General features: G+C 39.1%; 1 protein-coding gene across 1 annotated transcript in view; it reads left to right on the plus strand.

Annotated features, from left to right (window-relative positions):
- Positions 1-18,620, plus strand: part of FGD3 (FYVE, RhoGEF and PH domain containing 3) — a 198,263-nt gene that overhangs the window by 107,945 nt on the left and 71,698 nt on the right. The window contains 2 exon segments of the mRNA XM_020999038.2: positions 11,372-11,461; positions 15,612-15,748. Of these exon segments, the coding sequence (XP_020854697.2) occupies positions 11,372-11,461; positions 15,612-15,748 (227 nt within the window).

Genomic DNA, 18,620 nt, shown 5'->3' on the forward strand with positions numbered 1-18,620 from the left:
AAATGGGTCTACTAGTTAAAGTACTTTGAATATCTCTGTCCTACACTTTGAATTTAATCCAGGTCAAAAAACATTTATTTAGCACCTAAAATGTGCCTAGCATTTGAAAAATTTGCTTACTACTCATTGTAGTGTTCTTCTCAGGTGGAGGTTATTGTTTACCATCATCACAGGATCATAGATTCAGAGCTAGAAGGGACAGTAAAGGTCATCTAGTCACCTCCTCCTCATTTTACAGGTGAGGAACCTGAGATACAGAGATTTAAGATTCACTCAAGCTCACACAGGTATTAAATGACAGAGGTGGGATATGAACTCACTTGATTTCATTTCAAATCCAAGGCTCTTTCCGCTACACCACACTCATAACTAAAACATAGATCTAAGTACAAATGTAATTAGTGGTGGACTTGGATTCAGGAGATGGGTTCTTATCAGAACTTTCATTGACTGTGTGATCTTGGTCAAGTCATTTAGCCTTTTGTAGCTTCAGTCCCCTCCCTTGTGATGAAGGAGGAACATTCATGCCCACTTTGGGGCCTGGTGCTGATGGTGATCCTGTCCCTAATGGAGCTAGTCATCATGGTTCTCTCTCCGTCTCTCTCTCTTTCTCTCTCTTTCTCTTTTCCTATCTCCCTCTCTTCTCCTCCCTTTTCCTCTACCTACCATGTGTCTCTTTTTCTCCCTCTCCCTCCCTTCTCCCACTCTCTCCCTGTACTCAGACTCTAGGAGGGGGCTAAAAGGGTCAGAGTGGGGAGCATGACAGCTGGCTATATTCAAGCCGTATTCCAAAATTGCGTTCTGCATTCAAGGTAGGAGACGGTATGATACAGGTGTTTCAGTGGACAGAGTGTTAGACTTGGAGTCAAGAAGACCTAAGTTCAGATCCTCCTTCATTTACTTCCAGGGGTCACTTTGTGACCCTGGGCACCTCACTTAACGTCTCTCAACCTTAATTTCTTTATCTGCAAAATGGTTAACATAATAGCGCCTAAGGTTGTTAGGATCAATTTGAGGTTTATTTTATACATACCTACAGACATTGCTTTTCTTTTTTTTTTCTATTTAATTGATTTATTTTGAATTATCAACAATCACTTCCATAAGCTTTTGAGTTTTAAATTTTTCTCCCCTTCCCTCCCTCCCTCCTTCCCCAAGACGGTGCGCAATCTGATATAGGCTATACAGATATATTCCTATTAAACATATTTTCACATTAGTGATGTTGTAGATAAGAATTAGAACTAATGTGAGGAACCACCAGAAAGAGGAAACAAAATACAACAGAAGAAAAAAACTAGCAAATAGTATGCTTTGGAGGGCTGCTAGGTGGCGCAGTGGATAGAGCACTGGCCCTGAAGTCAGGAAGACCTGAGTTGAAATCTGGCCTCAGACCAAACACTTGACACTAGCTGTGTGACCTGGACAAGTAACTTAACCCCAATTGCCTAAAAAAAAAATTTTTTTTAAAATAGTATGCTTCGATCTGTATTCAAACTCCATAGTTCTTTCTTTGGATATGGATCGCATTTTCCATCTGGAGGCCTTTGGAGATGTCTTAGATTCTTGTATTGCTGAGAAGGGTTAAACCTATCAATATTAGTCATAGCATAACATGGCTGTTATCGTGTGCAACGTTCTGGTTCTGCTCATTTCACTCAGCATCAGACCATACAAGTCTTTCCAGGTTTTTCTGAAGTCTGCCTGTTCCTCATTTCTTATAGCACAATAGTATTCCATTACATTCATATGCCACAACTTATTCAGCCATTCCCCAATTGATGGGGATCCTCTCAATTTCCAATTCTTTGCCACCACTAAAAGAGCTGCTATAAATATTTTTGTACATGTAGGTCCTTTTCCCATTTGTATGATCTCTTTGGGATATAGCCCTAAAAGTGCTATTGCTGGGTCAAAGGGTATGCACATTTTTATAGCCCTTTGGGCATAGTTCCAAATTGCTCTGCAAAATGGTTGGATCATTTTGCAACTCCACCAACAATGCATTAGTGTTCCAGTTTTCCCACATCTTCTCCAACATTTATCATTTATCATTTTCCTGTTTTGTCATGTTGACCAGACATTGTTTTTATATAAGTGCTAGCTATTATTGTTAATGTTAGTATAGGGGAAAGAATACTCACTGGATTTAAAGTTTAAAAAAATCTGGGTTCCAGCCCTAGTTGTGACACTAAGTGTATGACCACGAGCAAGCCAACTAAACTGTCTGAGCCTCAGTTTCTTCATCTGTAAAATGGGAATGGTTATATTACCTATTCCATAGGGCTTTGGGAAAGAAGGGATTTTGTAAACCTTAAAGCTCTGTCAAAATGTGGCCTATTACTCAGTTGGGGATAATGAGCCCTGCCCTGTTCTTCCCTGCCTTGCAGGTTTCTTATGAGGATCAGAGGAGAGAATGTAGTAGGCAATGGTAGGTGACAGTATACTGTCAGTACAAAGGAGTGATGGGAATCATGTCTAGAAACATTTGGAATTCATTTGGAATGGTCTGAGTATGTTGGATAAATCTAAAACCACCTCATCCTCCAAGATTGTACTTTCCTAGAAGGAGCACAAATAAAAGCTGATCAACATTTCTTTCTGCCTCATGGTCACTCACACCATCAAAATAAAAAGACCTACAGTTTTCAAGGACAATACCAAGTTACAGCTGGCATTTTTGAAAGCTGTATGGGCTGGCTGTGAAAGTCTATAAAGACAGCCTTATTGACCTGTTAGTGCAGGAAGAAGTGCTTTCAACAGTTGGTGTTCTGAGGGTGGGCAGTGCTCTGGATAGGCTGCAAGAGTAATAATTACCTTGTAGAGCAATCACTGTTTTGCAGTTTTTCCACATGGAAATCTTTGGATGTATGAGCCAGCCATAGATGTGGCTTTTTCCACTAGTAATCTAGAGAAAAGAACTTCCCTGGTTTTTCCTACAGAGCAACTGAGGAAAGGAAGCATATAATATTGTACTTAATTGAAAACTACTGGGGTACCTGTACTAGCAGGAAGTAATTACCCAGGTTGGAATTCGGCCAGAACATTGGATTATGGGGGGTGAGGACTGATTGTTAATGGATTCATAAGGTTTGGACACTGGATTATCACCATTCCTTAAAAAGAATTTCCTATATGATTGAAATAACACTAAATGTTACTGGGTGGTACAATGGATAGAGCACTGGGCCTGGAGTCAGGAGGACCTGAGTTCAAATGCAGCCTCAGACACTTAACTATGAGACCCTGCACTTAACCCTGTTTGCCTCAGTCTCCTCTGTAAAATGAGCTGGAGAAGGAAATGGCAAACTGCTCTAGTATCTTTGCTAAGAAAATTCCAACTAAGGTCACGAAGAGTCAGATGTGACTGAAAATGACTGAACAACAACAACATTATTTAGGGGCGTCTGGATGGCTTCAGCAATAGGACACCAGTGGGAGCATTTTAAGGAGATTACAAAATTGGGCAGTCTTAGTGACAACTATTTCATGATGGGGTATTTTGAAGGTCTCATTTCATTCTTTAAAAAGTTATAAGTAACTATGTATTTTAGATTTTAGATATGTGCTGTCAAAAGATCGTTTTCATCTTAGGGAAAGAAATGACCTTTCCAGCGCTGTCAAGTCCTCTTTAAAATAATGCTTTTAAATTTTCCTATTGAATCTTAAAATCAAGAATCTTAGATTTGGAAAGGATTGTAGAGGTCATCTTGTCCAACCTCCTATCCCATCTCTCTGTGATGTAGATTCATGTCTGTATGAGTTGGAATGAACCTCCCAGATCGGGCCACCCTTTGGTAAGATAGCTGTAGCTTTTAAGGCAGCTCTTCCCTATACTGAACCAAAATTTATCTTTTTGTAATTTCCACTCATGGTCTAGTTTTGCCCTTTGGAGCTATACAAGTCTTAAATATTCTCTCACCTAAGGCTTCAGATAGTTGAAGAAAACAATCATATCTCCTTTCATCTTCTCTTCTCCACAATAAATATCTCCTTACAACCTGGCATTCAGAACCTTAACTGTCTTAATTGTCCTTCACTGCAAACAATCAAATTTGTAGTATCTTTTAACAAATGGTTCCTAGCAGTGAAAACAGTTCTCAGAATGTGGCTTGATTAGTGCAGAGGACAGTGTAGGTATTACTTTCTGTTTTCTGAATACTTGCTTCTATTTTTGTAATCCTAGATTGTGTTAGCATTTTTTTAGAAGCTGCTTTCACACCATTGTCTCATATTGAGCTTATGATCAATTAAAAGGTCATTGTCATGTTAACTGTTAGCAAGCCAAGTAGGTCGTTTCATCCTGTGCTGTGCAATTGATTTATTTTAACCTCCTACGGCTGCAATGTTTTATACTTATTCCCATTAAATTTCACCTTTTTGGTTAACAGAATTCTAGCCTATTAAAATTGCTTTGAGTCTTGATGCATTCATCTGTCGTATTAGTTCTTTCAGCTTTTTGTCTTCTGAAATTTGACAAACATATTGCTTTGTTTCTTTTGTATCTGGCTCATTGATAAAAATGCTAAACAGGATTTGTTCAAGAAGAGCCATGAAAGCCTCCATTTTCCCCATTTAACAGAATCATTAATTAGCACAAGTTTAATATAATTGTTGAGTTACCTGCTAATTCACCTTAACTGTGCCATCATTTAGCTGCCTTTTCTCTAATATATCTAGAAGGAAAACTTGAGATGTTGTCAAATGACTTGCCAAAAGCCAGATATACTATGTCTCAAGCATTTTCTGTTCTGCCAGTCTGGTGATCCGGTTTAGCATGACTTGTTCTTAGTGAACTCACATTGACTCTTAGTCATCACCTTGTTCTTGTGTAAATAATCATAAACATCTGCTTAACAATCTTTTCTAGAATATTACTAGAAATATGCATCAAATTTCCTTATCTGTGTTTGCTAGGATCCACATTCTTTTTTTTTTGAAAGTACAATGACATTTACTAGTTTACAGATTCCAGAATCCTCCTGTTTTCCATGAGTTCTCAGAGATTACTAGCACTAATTCCTGGATCCCATTTGTAAGCTTCACCTCTGTGGAATTTCATTTGTCTAATCTTGGAGATGAGTCAATGTAAATCGTCTAGGTACTATCTTGCTTTTTCTTCACCTTTCTGGGTTTTTGTTCTCTTTCTATGATTTGTATTCTACCCTTTTGAGTTTGAAATACTGGTTAAAGAGAAGAAATAAAAATAATAATATATTAATTCTTCCTTCTCAGTGCCAACTTGGTTATTTTATTGAATAAGATTATCCTTATTCTTTTTACTTGAACACTGTTAACAAGCTTTTGTTTTTAAGAAAACTTTTGTTGTTATCAGAAAATTTTTATAATCTACAACTGTGTGTTTTAGCACTCTTGACACTGTTCTTATAGTTCTGACCACTTTTTTTGTATTTCTGCATTTCAGTTCAATTTGGCAAATGTTTAATAAACAAGTGTTGTGTGCAGGGCCCTGTGTTAAGCCTTGAGGATATAGAGATTAAAAAAATGACCTTGAGGAATAGCCTTATAGGAAGGGTTGAAGAGGGTATCAGAATAGCCTATGGCTTAAAGTCCTCTGCAGCCTGGCTCTTACCTATCTTTGCCAAGAGAGAGGAAAAGAAGGAGGACAGGAAAAAACCTCAACAACATTGGACTTGACACTTAAGAAGTCACTCTTTACCTTTAAGAGACCAAAGTGATTGAGTTGGAAACTGGATTATGAAGTGTTGAAAAGTGAGCAGATGGTGAGGAAGTTGATACTACTTCTAGGGTTTAGCAGTGAAGAGAAAGAGAGTTGTTAGATATATAGGGACAAGAGCTTGATGAAATGACAGAGTCATAGGATCATCATAAGAAGTGACATAAAAGATTATCAAAGGGATGTGTGACTATAAAGGAGACACATACTGAGAAGGTGGAATAGCAGATGGATAGCCTTCGTGCTACACATTGGTATCCACATCATGCCAAGAAGTCTGGAGGAAGCTCCTAGACATTGGATGGATTTCCCAAGGACAATTTATGGGAGAACAGTGAAGCATGGAGAAGTTGTGAATTGTACCATTGGAACCAGTATCTACAGTGATGAGATTACAGGTTTATTGAAGTGTTATAGAAGCAGTAAGATTGTTATTAGCAAAAACACTAACAACTCACATTGCTGGGAGACCTGAGCATGGTTTTAGGCTGTGGAAGTAGCAAGTTGAGGAGGAGAAATTAAAGAGAAAACCATTGATTTGAAAGGGATTTCAGAGGTCAGCTAATCCAATCAGAAATTCCTTTTGCAATTCCTTTTCAAGAAGAAACATCCAAAACCTTTTTACTTGGTGCTGAAATATCTATAGCAATTATACCTGGTTGCTTAGATCAACATTTCCCACATTAATTTGGCCACTGTGGGGGATTAAAATATATTGGTAGAATCTATAAATCCTTCCTTGAAGAGATTGGACTATGCCAATACATAAAGGGGAGATGGGAAAATTTTGCAGCAAAAAGAAAATTTAGCTCCTTAAAAACCCTATTAGTGCTAAATTGATGTCAGGAAGAAATGAGACACTTAAGTCATTAAATAGTTCACAAAAGGACATTTACTTAGCCCTAACATAGGTGGGATTTACAACCAAGGTATAGTAGCACTTCAGTTTGGCAGATGCAGGCCTCACTCTCTAAGAAAACACATCTGTTCTGTAAAGCAGGGTGTAGTGACTTAGGTGGATGGTCTTCAGAAATCCACCAAATTGGAGAGGCACCAAGCCCACATAGATGGGATTTTCATTCCCCTTGTGACCAAGAAAACCACATTAACACAGCCAACGGCTGCCAGAAAGCTACATCAAGGGTGGCAGGGCTTGAGATTTGCCCACCTTTCAAGTCCCAACTTTGTCACCTTTTAGGGAAAATCTAGCCTAATCTACTGTGGGAGAAGGAGGTTGGAGGGAATCTTAGTAGTTTTTGGTCCTATCACTCTCATGTTATAGATGAGGAAGGTGAGACCTGGAGAGGTTATATGATTTGCCCAAGTCACATGGGTAGTAAGTGGCAGGACTATAATTTGAACTCATTTCCTAGGACTCTATCAATCACTCTTTCCATTGTAACATGCTAACCCAACACTTTTCATATACAGTTGAAGAAACTAAGTCTTGAAGAGGTTGAAAGGCTTTACCCGACTCACCCAAATAATAAGTCAGGGTGTAGAACTTGAACCTAGGTCCTTTGTCTCCAAGTCAGTATACTTTCTGTCGTACCAAGCTGCCTTTCTAATAAAACTCTCCATTGCAGAGATCCCTAAAGGCCAAAACCTCCTTCTTGATCTGTCAGAGGATGATCTAGCCTCCTAACTTTCCTTATTGGGATAGATTTCATCCAATGGGAGCTTAACGTTTCAAAAATTTTCCCTATCTTTACCTATCCTCTCCTTGTTTTCTGTCTCAGAGGAAGGATCATCATTATCAAATGATAAAACGCATGTAAAGCACTTTGCAAACTTGAAAGCACTATATAAATGTCAGTTATTATTATTACTATCCCTTTTCCTTACCAAGGATAAAGCCCTCTACCTGTGCCCTCAAGAGGCTGTGAAATATATAATCTTCCCTTGATTGATGCAGACTGTAGCCCCCTCTATAGCATAGTAGACAATTTTCATTAGTTGTGACCAAAAACTTCATAATTTGATGTTTAGTCTTCCAGTGATGATCTATTTTAGGCCACTCCTGGAAAAAAAAAGATATATAACCCGTTTCCAGCCCCACACTCAAAGCCTTTCCATCTTAGAGAACACAGCTGTACTCTTCTGGCATGGTCTTGAACAACCCAGTCCCCTCCATAATATGATGAAAAACCATTAGAATGAGATTTGGTATTTACCAGACTTCCCATATCCTGAAAACAACAGACTTTGACCTGTCTTGTCTATCTTTTTAACAGTTATCCTATTTCTGAGCATCCCCTTATAGCCATGCTTGTTTAAAAAGCCATCTATAGTTTAATCAATGTCTCCACTTCCTCAACAGCAAACATCTATTGATGCCTAGCATCAGATGCAAAGTGCTGTGCTAGTAGCTGGAGAGATATAGAATTTAGATATAATACCACCTACTTTTTCCTTAACTTCCTGCAACCTAGCCTAAGCCCCCTCTAAACTGAAACTTCTCCTTTGAAAACTACCATTACTGATATCCAATGATCTTTTCTCATCTTTATCAGCATTTGTTGTGGTTAACTGCCTCTTCTTGTCTTGAAACTCACTCCTCTGGCTTCCATGACATTAATTTTTTCCTCATTCTCCCTTTCCTATCTTTCCGGTTTATTGTCCTCTTCCCTTACCCTAACTATAAGAATGCCTTTAGAATTTGTCCTAGACCCTCTTTTTCCATCTCTACAAGCACTTCCTTAATGACTTCATTTATTCCCATGGCTTCAACTACCATCTCTGTGTAGTTGAACCCCTGATTTGTATCCCTAGTACTGATATCTTGCCTGAGTTCACTGCTAGTATTTCTGATAACTGCTGGAAATCATTATCTGGATACCTTGAAGCCACCTCAAACCAAACCCACCATTTCTCTCCCCTTGACTTCATCGTTGTTATTGATCCTCTTTCCAGTTACCCAGGCTTAAAAAGCCAGAATCATCTTTCTTTTGTCTTTCTTCCTCACTTCCTACATCCAGTCAATTGCTGTGAACTTTCAATTCCACCTCTTCAATATCCCTCACAAACATTCTCTCCTTTTCTTTCTCACTGGAACTGCTCTGTTCCTTAGTATATATCGCCTGGATTCCTGGAGAAGCATCCTAAGTAGTCCATACCCTACCACCCCCCATTCTACATATGAGGAAACTGATGCCCAGAGGGGTTAATTACTCAGTTTAAAATCACATCAATACTAAGTACCAGGATTCAAATTCAGGTCCTTTGATTCCAAATCCAGTGCTTTCCACTATACTGTGCTGACTCATCTATATAAATGTCTTCTCCCTCTTCTTTCCTGTAAGTTTTTTGAGGGTAGGGGGTTGTGATTGATTCCCAGGTGCTGCTCCCTCCACGAATTCTTCTCTGATTCTTTACCCAACTTCTACTTTGCCTAAACCTCTAAGGACACCTTATGCTCTCTCCTTTACTATTGATATTTGTAGCACACATGTCTTTTCCTCTAGCTGTAAGCCTTTGAGACTGAGGTGTAGCTTTTTTTGGAATGACAGAACTCTCAGCCCAGAGAATGGCATTAGGTCAGTGTTTGTTGGATGAAGAGAAGGAAGAGGAGGCTGGTCATCATGAAGTAAAGTTTCTATACTTGATTTGTGATGTTGCTTCAGCAGCTCTAGCAAGAACTCAATTTGGGAGGTGACCAGTGAAAATCTCTGATATATTTTACCCTAATTAGTATGAAAATAAATCAGTGAAGGCAAAGCCACAGTCCCTAAACTATATTCTAGCCACTGTCCCACACCTATGAATGTCCAGAGCAGTATGGGAACCCTTTAGGTACAACCTGCAGTTGTTAAAACATGCATCCTGGGTCCAAGGTTGAGTTCTTCATTCTTCTCCCTCCTCCTTCCACCCTGGCCTTCACTCTTCCCAACAGTTTCCACTGCAGGGATAAGGGGAGAAAGCAGAAAGGGGAGGGATATAGAGACAGCACATCCAAAGGGTCAAGCTCAGTTCTTCAAGTATTTGTTGAAAAGGTAAGTGTCTGCACCCAGGGCTCTGTGCACCATGCAGAACAAAGAGTAGCCACAGCTTTTAGACTAAATATAAGATGCTTCTGCTATAAGTACAAACAGGCCAACGTGCATGGAATGGCCTTTTCAGCCACATACGTGGATGAAGCCAAGTGAGCAATGTCCAATTTAGGAATGGAGAAAGACAGCAGTAATGTGGGATGGGGGAAGGGTACCGTGATCAAAAGGAATAAATGCAGTGGGAAAAACACTGACCACTTTTGGTAAACTCATTCAGCAAAGAATTACTGAGCACCTACTGAAACAGGGTCCTGTGCTTGGTACTAGACTTAAAAATGTGTAAGAGATAGTTTCTACCATACCAGACCTCACAGTAGACTTTAGAAGACAGAGCTTAGACACAAAAAGATAATTATACATAGCATGACATGGTGTTTCAAATAGGGAGTAGTGATAATTGATATAAGAACAAAGAGAACATCATTGTGGGCTGGGAGACTCAGGAAAAACCTCATGCAATAGACTTCAAAGACGATTAGGGTTTAGATCAGTATTGAGGAGGAGGGAGGGTGTGAGCAAAAAGTCTAAAAACTCTGAAGTGTGAGTATATGCTTGGTCTGCTAAGTACAGAGTGATTGCAGCAGTTAGTTCAAGAAGAGGAGTGGTGAGAAAGCAGTTTCAGGCAACTTAATCTGGTAGCAATGTGTGAAATAGGTTGGAAGAAGAAGAGACCGGGCTGACCCTAAACATTGTAAGGCCACCAAACCCCTACTTGTCCTACTCCAGTGACAGCTCTGGTTGTACAACAAAGTATCTGCTATCTTTTTTTTCCTTATTATCTTTTTTTTTATTCCATTTTTGAGAAAAAAATTATTTTTGTTATGTGTGTATTAGACTTGATCTGACTCTGTTGCTTGATATTACATGTCATTAGCCAAGAAGTGGCAAATGTTTTTCTTAAATTGACAATATGATTATTTGAGGGACAAAATGGTACAAGAAAAAAAAAACACTGGATTGGAAGACAGGAAAGCTCTATGTTCTAATTCACTTTCTAGTATATGTTAGCTCTCTGAAGTTGGGTAAGCTGCTTATCCTCTCTAAGCCTCAGTTCCCTTATCTGTAAAATGGAGATAGTGATACTTAGTAGGCATACTTGCATAGGTATACTTATATCACAGAATGGAGTGAGGATTGAATAGGTGCTGTGCTACATTGTTTTGTAAACCTTAAAGTGCTATATAAATGTCATCTATAATAGTAATGATTATTCTTTAAAATAAAATAGTGGTGAAATAGATGGATTTTATGCTGTATTTTAAAGTTTACAGAGCACTTTAGTACAATATCTCATTTGATCCTTACAACAACCTTGTAACATAGATACTAAAGATAATACCATTCAGTTTGAATAATAATAGTGGTATGGAAAATGCCTTTTAAATCCTATCATAGGTCCTATCACTGGAACTTATTGGAGTGTCTACTTTTCAGAACATCTTATGAAGAAAGCATTTTGTCTGGCAGTGTTAAGATTTGTGGAATGTTGTTAATGTAATCAATAATGAATATTTATATAGCATTTGGAGATTTACAAAGCATTTACGTGTGTTTTCTCATTTGACACTTGATCATTGTAAGAGGTCTGGTCTTCTCAATAGGATCATTTGTCTCTTCTTCTCAGTGTACTGAGCCACAGAAGTTATTCAACATTGCAAATGAACTCCTCCACACTGAAGAAGCCTATGTCAAAAGATTGCACCTGCTGGACCAGGTAGATTAAACTTTGGTTAAAATTAGTTTCTTTATTCTTTCTTAGGATTTAGACTTTTCCTGAAGCTGAGCATTTTTTAAAAAAGTGAACACATGTTCTGTTGTTTTTAAACTATTGTAGGTAGACTGTCTTGGTGTTGCAGTCAGAGGACATGGGTTCATATCCAATGAGTTCTGCTACTTTACTAGCTATGTGACTTTGGACAAGATATTTCTTCTGAGTCCCAGTTTCCTTATCTGAGGTCCCTTCAATTTCTAGAATCCTATGATCTAAAAGCTTCTACTATGAAAACTTGTCCTGGTCTGGAAAGTCTGTCGCTGAAATGGAAGGGGTGGAACCTCTGGATGTGGAATACTGCATATACTATCAGACACTCTTGAATTGCCCCCCCCTTTTGAATCTTTGTATAATCTTGATCAATTTGGGCTTAGTCCTTAGGATATGCTTGAATTTGCCTTTCTTGATGAATTTTGTAGAACAAAAGTATCATACTTGGAGCCACCTGTCAGTTCAACCAGATTAAAATGTAATTGGGAAATGTTTCACAAAATAAATAAAAATACAGTACAGCAGAGATTATGTTAATTTGTGGTTTCCTAAGTCAATATACACCCCTCTCTGTTTCTATTTGAGTTTGACACCATCCATATTGAGTATGCACGTGTGTTTCTTGACTGGTCCTGTCCAACATTTGAACTTTGGAAGCCTGTTCGAGCGGTGTGTGACTGAGGGGCTGGTGCCGTGTGATGAACAATGTCTTAAATGACTGTAGACTTGGCAGAACCAGTGCCTCAGGAGGTGCTGAGCTAGAACTGAATTCACAGACAAAAGTGCTGCCTTGATACTCTTTTAGTCTTTTTTCCTTCTTGGTGGTCAGTGAAGCAAGAACTTCTGTGACTGTGAATCAGGAAAGGGAAGATGCCTTCTCTCTCACCTGGTCATTATGTATCTATGAACACACTGCTTTTCAGGAGGTGACTGTGTGAGTTTGGTCCATCCATCAGAGGCTTATGATGTGTCAAGCTATGTCCCAAACTCTCAAGAAAGACAGTTCCTGCCTTCAAGAAACTTAATTTTATGAAGGAAGACCACACACAAAAGGGGGCTAGAAAATGGAGGATATTTGTAGGGGAGGTAAAAGGACCAGGCATGGTATCGTGGCATTGAAGTCTAAAAAGTCAAAAATATAATTGGGGGGGAGGGGAATGAAGGTTGCTTTCATCAAAATAGAGGCTCCAGGAGGAACTCACCAATGAGAGAAGGTGTGCAGCTTAGCAAAGAGATGTTCCAGGGTGAGAAGGCCTCACTCATGGAGGTTTTGGGGTAAAGCTGTAGATGAGGCATAGTATTGAAGTCCAGAAAGTCAGAAGCACAGTTGAGAGGGAAATAACAATGTAGCATCCATTCTGGGTGACTTACTTCCCTAGCTGCTTAAACCTGTCCAAGTCATTAGAGACTTGGGACTATGGGCTTTGTTAAAATCCCTTCAGTTGATTTGCTGGGGACAGCAAATGTTTAACTAGGGGAGAATGTAAAGCAGGTGTTTCATATCCCACCTCAATTAATCTAATTATTGCAGCACCTTCTCTGGGCTGCTCTCCCAACTTAGAATTGAATTTACAGGTTGGCTTCCCCACAGGGCTCAGTTGATGACTACTATTCAGAGTTCTAGAATGAGAAGTTAGTTTCTAGTGACCATATGACCCTGCTGGTGTGCTTCCCGTTGATAATCAGCCAGAATTAGCTTTTTAGTTAAGGACATTTACTAAGGGGACCTAATGACAGTGGTTGGCATAAGATATTCCCTCCGCTCCTCTACTCAACCAGACAGGCTGGATATACCTTCCTCCTTCACACACAAGATCCTCTGGGGAGAATATAGCACCTACTATGTGCTAGGTACTGTGCTAAGTGTTTTACAGATCTCATTATATCTTCATAACAACCTGGGAGGTAGGTGCTATTATTATTCTCATTTTACAGTTGAGGAGACTGAGGCAGATAGAGCTTAAGTGATTTGCTAACAGTGAGACTGTTAGTAAAGTGGCTGAGGCTGGATTTGAACTCAAGTCTTCCTGACTCCAGGCCCAGTGCTTTATCTGCTGTGCTATCTACTATAGAGAACATATATAACCAAAAGGTAAACTCACAAATCCTGGCCCTGGGAATCCCCTTCTTCCTTCCTGGAGTCCTCATGAAATGCCCCTTAGGTGTAGCTCTTTGCTGGGCCCTGTGGAATACACAACTGACACATTTCTGCCATGTGGGGTCTTACCCCCTAAGACAACTATTGCCCTCCTCAGGTCAGTATACATCTCTTTACAGAAAGGTCCTTATATTCAGCCACTATCACTCTAGCACTCACCATGACCACCTCTGGGGGAGTCTACTAATGACTCTGGTGTTATTTTCCAAAGTCGTATGGTCTTCTGGGTATGCCCTTCTTTGAGGGCTTGTTCACTCAAGATTAAGAAAGAATGACCTCAAATGAAATGAAGTGCTGTATGCTCACAGAGAGTGGCCAGGGACAAGATGAGTCAGTCACTGTCCTCCCCACTGAGCCACTCACAGCAGTTTTTGCCTCACTCATTGCCCAGAAGTAAAGGAGGCTGAGAGATTGTCCCTACTAATTGGGGCTCTCTCTGTACCTCCTGATTTCTCAGGCAATTAGAAGAGTATTCATCATCACAACGCCCAGCCCCCAGTCACACATGCTGGAAACAAGATTCTAAAGTTGCTGTGGCATACTGGACAGATCTTTGGAGTCAAAACAAAAAACAAAACCAACCTTGGGTTCAAATTCCACTTTAGACACTTCCTAGTTATGTGGTCTGTGGGCAATCACTTAGCCTGTCTGGGCCTCTGTTTCCTCAGATGTAAAGTGAAGGGCTTGGACTCAGTGCTTCCTGATTCTGTAATCTGGGCTTTGTCTGTTTAGCCCACCAGGAAGGGCATGTCGAAGCCTGCTCTTGAGGAATGGAGCCCTTATAGAGTAAACCATCTTCCCATTACTGTATTACATAAGGGAGGCGAAAGAGGATGAGCATATTCAGAAATGATTATGAAATAGCCAAAAATTATATATCAGTAATTTTAAAATACAAAAAGTAAAGTCTCATTTCAATTTGAGAACAGGCCGAAGTTTTCTGCTTACTAAAGATTAATTCCTCTTGCGATCTTTCCATTCAGTGCCTAATCTTCTATCCTAAATGATCTTGAACCGTTTTTCAGAATATAGTTGGAAAGGCAAATAGTATGATATTTCTTTGTTTGTTCAGGCAGTGTGCTAGAGTGGGAACAGCCCTGTATTTTGGAACCAGAAATTCCTTTAGGGGGATGGCTTTGGGCCACTTATTCCCCTCTCTGAGCTTTAATTTTCCTCTTGTGAAAATTAGGAATAATAATTATTCCAGCTCTGCTCCTTTCTTGGGGCTTTTATAAGGATCAGGTAAGATTATGGATGTGAAAGGGCTTTGTAAAATGTAAAGTATTATAATTAGCTCAATAAATAAAGGAAACCTCAAGATAGATAGATAGATAGATATAGATATATAAAAGATATAATGTATATACATATAACCAAATGTGTTATTCATATTGATTTTTAATTAACTAGAAAAGTAAAGCCTTAAGATTCTTTTTTACAAAACATACCAGGCAATTTGAAGACAGATCAAATGTCATCCTTTTCTTTCAGATAAACCTGCATTTTCTCAGAGGTTTCATCCATTCCTAGACTTTTGTTTCTAATGGAGGAGTTTTTAACTCCTATTTTTCACATAGCCCTTGAGTCCTAGAAGTATGTATTTAGAATCATGGGATTTTAGAGCTAGCAGGAGCATTAGAGATCATCTGTTTTAACCCTTTCATTTTGAAAATGAAGAAACTTGAAGCCTAGTATTCAAACTCAGGCCCTTTTATTCTAAATCCATTGTGCCTTCTTCCTCTATATTACATCATCTGGACCTGACTGCAACTGCCCTTTGAGCAGTGTACTTCTTTGAACCAGTTTAAATCATAAAAGAATGTATATGGCTTCATGCAAATTGTATCCCTCAAGGTTCCTTCCCAAAGCAAATAATTCACATTAGGTAGAAATGAATGATCTAAAAATATTTCATTCAGTGATTTCTTGATTGTCCAACTGCAGGTTTTTTGCACCAAGTTGGCAGAAGCTGGTATTCCATCTGAGGTAACAACTGGTATCTTCTCCAACATTTCTTCCATCTACTGTTTCCATGGGCAGTTTCTCTTACCAGAACTGCAGACTCGGATTACTCAAGAATGGTGAGTACTGATCCCAAATTGACACTGAAGAAATGATAGGATAATATCTGCTATCTGTTTTGGTGGAGGTTTTACAAATTCTTCCTTACAGTTTTTCTCCATCTGGGCGTGTAATATTAAGGATGTGTGTGGGGTGATCTTGAGAATTTATTTAGTTCCCTCTGAAAACTTTTTAAGAGTAGTTTTGAAGCTCCTAAGACCTTATTATAAGTAATTCAGCAACAGGTTAGCACATATATACATTACTGAGATTATCTTTACACATATATGTATGTATACAAATAAATATAGATATAATCAATTAATTTTAACTAAGTGCCTACTATAACAAAGCACTATACTCAATGCTGGAAGTGCAGAGATAAAAAATGATGCAGTCCCTGCTCTCCGGGAGCTTACTGGGCTATGGGGATACAACATGTACACTGACAGCTATAGTACAAGGTAAAGTATAATAGTAAACAAAGATCAAGCAACCAACAAGCATTTTAAAGCATCTGTTATATGCCAAGCACTACACCAAATGCCAAGGCTACAAAGACAAAAAGATACATTCTTTGCCCTCAAGGAGCTGACATTCAAGGAGACATGTATACACACAAGTATATGCAAAATAAGTGTAGACTAATTTGGCAGAGGGGGAAATGCTAGCAATCAGAAGGATCAGGAATGGGCTCTCATAGAAAGTGGCCCTTTAGCTGAGCGTTGTGATCCAGTAAGTGCCCAGGAAAACTAGAAGTAGAAACCACTTTAAGCTAGGAAAATCATGGAATGCTTCCTAAAAGATGAACCATTTGAGTTGAACCTCAGAAAGAGGAGGATTTTGATGGACAAAGATAAAGAGGAAATATATTCCAGATTTATATGATTTCTCAGAGCCGGATGGTGGGTTGTTGAGTTCAGAGAACAGCTCAGTCCAGCTTATATTTATAAAGCCTGCTACTGTGCTTCTTGTTAGATGGTGACCTTCCTAATGACCTCTTCCTAAATAGGATCATTTTGATAGTTTTTTGTCAACTAAAATGCAGCATGAAACAGCGATATTTCTTACCTTCTATATAAATCCTTTTGCTAGGTATCATACTGCCTGTCTACCTGCTGGGTTGAATGAATGAGTGAATGAATGCCTGTGTTCAAAAATAAGAACTTCCCCACCCTCTGACAATCAGGTGATTGCTCCAGTTAACAACAGCTGGAGGGAATTGCTGCAAAGTGTGATTAGTAAGACTTCCTGAATTTCATCACTGCTCAAAATTAGATTCGCCAGTGGTCTGTGTTAAACCCTTTCTGCTTTCTGGGACGTGACAGTCAGTTTTGCTTTAGAGTTGTTCTTCAGTGTCTCTTTCTCTCTCCCATCCCTCTTCCCCTTCTCTCCCTGCCCCTTTCCTTTTTTCCCCTCTCAAGTGGCTGGCCCTTGGTCTTTAACATGCCTTTTGGACAGTTGACTTGTTCCTGGAGCCAGTTAAAGTGGCAGGACAATGGATTATTGGGTGTCAGATGTTTTATCAAGAAGCATGAGTCCTGCCCAAGTCAGAGAAGGGTAGTTTGCATTTATGAATCTTTGAAGGCACCCATTCAATCCTTTGAGCCTTATTTGTAAGACACTCCCAAAGAAGTAATAATAATGGTGAAGGGACAGCTGGGTGGTGCAGTGGATAGAGCCCTGAAATCAGGAGGACCTGAGTTCAAATGTGGCCTCAGACATTTACTAGCTGTGTGATCCTGGGCAAGCCACTTAATCCTGATTGCCTCCCCCCAAAAAATAATAATGATTGGCTAGCACAACAGGCTTGATCCTCTGCCTGGTTAATCAGTAAATTCTGTGCCTTTAAGAGATAGGTTTTCATTTGTTAGCCATTAGCTCCATAGAGAGTTACTGTTCTAGGGCACTAGGAGGTAGGAATTGTCTGCCCATCTGACTCTCTAGAGATGATTCTTGGTCCCAAGCAGGTTCTCTCTCCTTCCCAACTCCATTCCCCCCTTCCCTACACCAACTCACTTGGACTGGAGTATCTACTCCCTTCTTAGTTACCTATTGCTTCTACACAGAATCTCTCTTCCCTTTGTAGCAAAATATAGTCTCCAAGCTTCTCCTAAGAAGTTATCAAAGTCTTGCAACCTTTAATATATTTAAGGGATTTTATTGCCAACAGCCACTGGGAAACAAATGAGCTAAAATATATAAAAATTGGAAAAGTTAAAAAAAATCAAGAAACCTTAAAAGTCTCAGAATCCCTGGTGAACACTGGAATATAGAGCTTAGCCTCATATTTCTTTGTTCCTATGGACTCCACCACTCCATCATATCATACTGTTGTGTCATATACCACACTGTTATTACAACATCATTATACTGTTATGTCGTCACGTGGATACATTCTGCATCACATTTATAGCAAGCATTCCACCATTACAACATATCACACTTATACCATGTCACACTCTTATACTTTATGTCACAGTGTTATACCATAAGTCATAGTGTCATACTGTATTCACATTTGTTGTAGTGTAATTATCACTCTTAAACCATATGTTATCGTGTTACATTGTATGGTGCATTGTTATGCTGTCTTTTTCATCTTTTGGAGTAGAAATCATCATAATCATCATTTTGTTAATGTTTTCTAATATACCAGCTGCTTTTTACATTGGGGGGTGGGATGGGACAGGGTCATTCTCAAATTTTATTAAGATTTCATTTAATAAGATTCAGTGCCCTGGCAGACATTTGCATGGCTTTGGCAAGGCAATCACATTTTGCGACTAACAATTACATCCTCTGTATGTTGCTATCTACTAGCAGCTTTGAGCTTTCATTTACTATCTGGTTTACCACAAAACAAAAACCTAAGTGTGAAGAGTAGATTTT

Source organism: Phascolarctos cinereus, unplaced genomic scaffold, assembly GCF_003287225.1.
Source record: "Phascolarctos cinereus isolate Bilbo 61053 unplaced genomic scaffold, phaCin_HiC Scaffold_4;HRSCAF=312, whole genome shotgun sequence".
NCBI lineage: Eukaryota > Metazoa > Chordata > Mammalia > Diprotodontia > Phascolarctidae > Phascolarctos > Phascolarctos cinereus.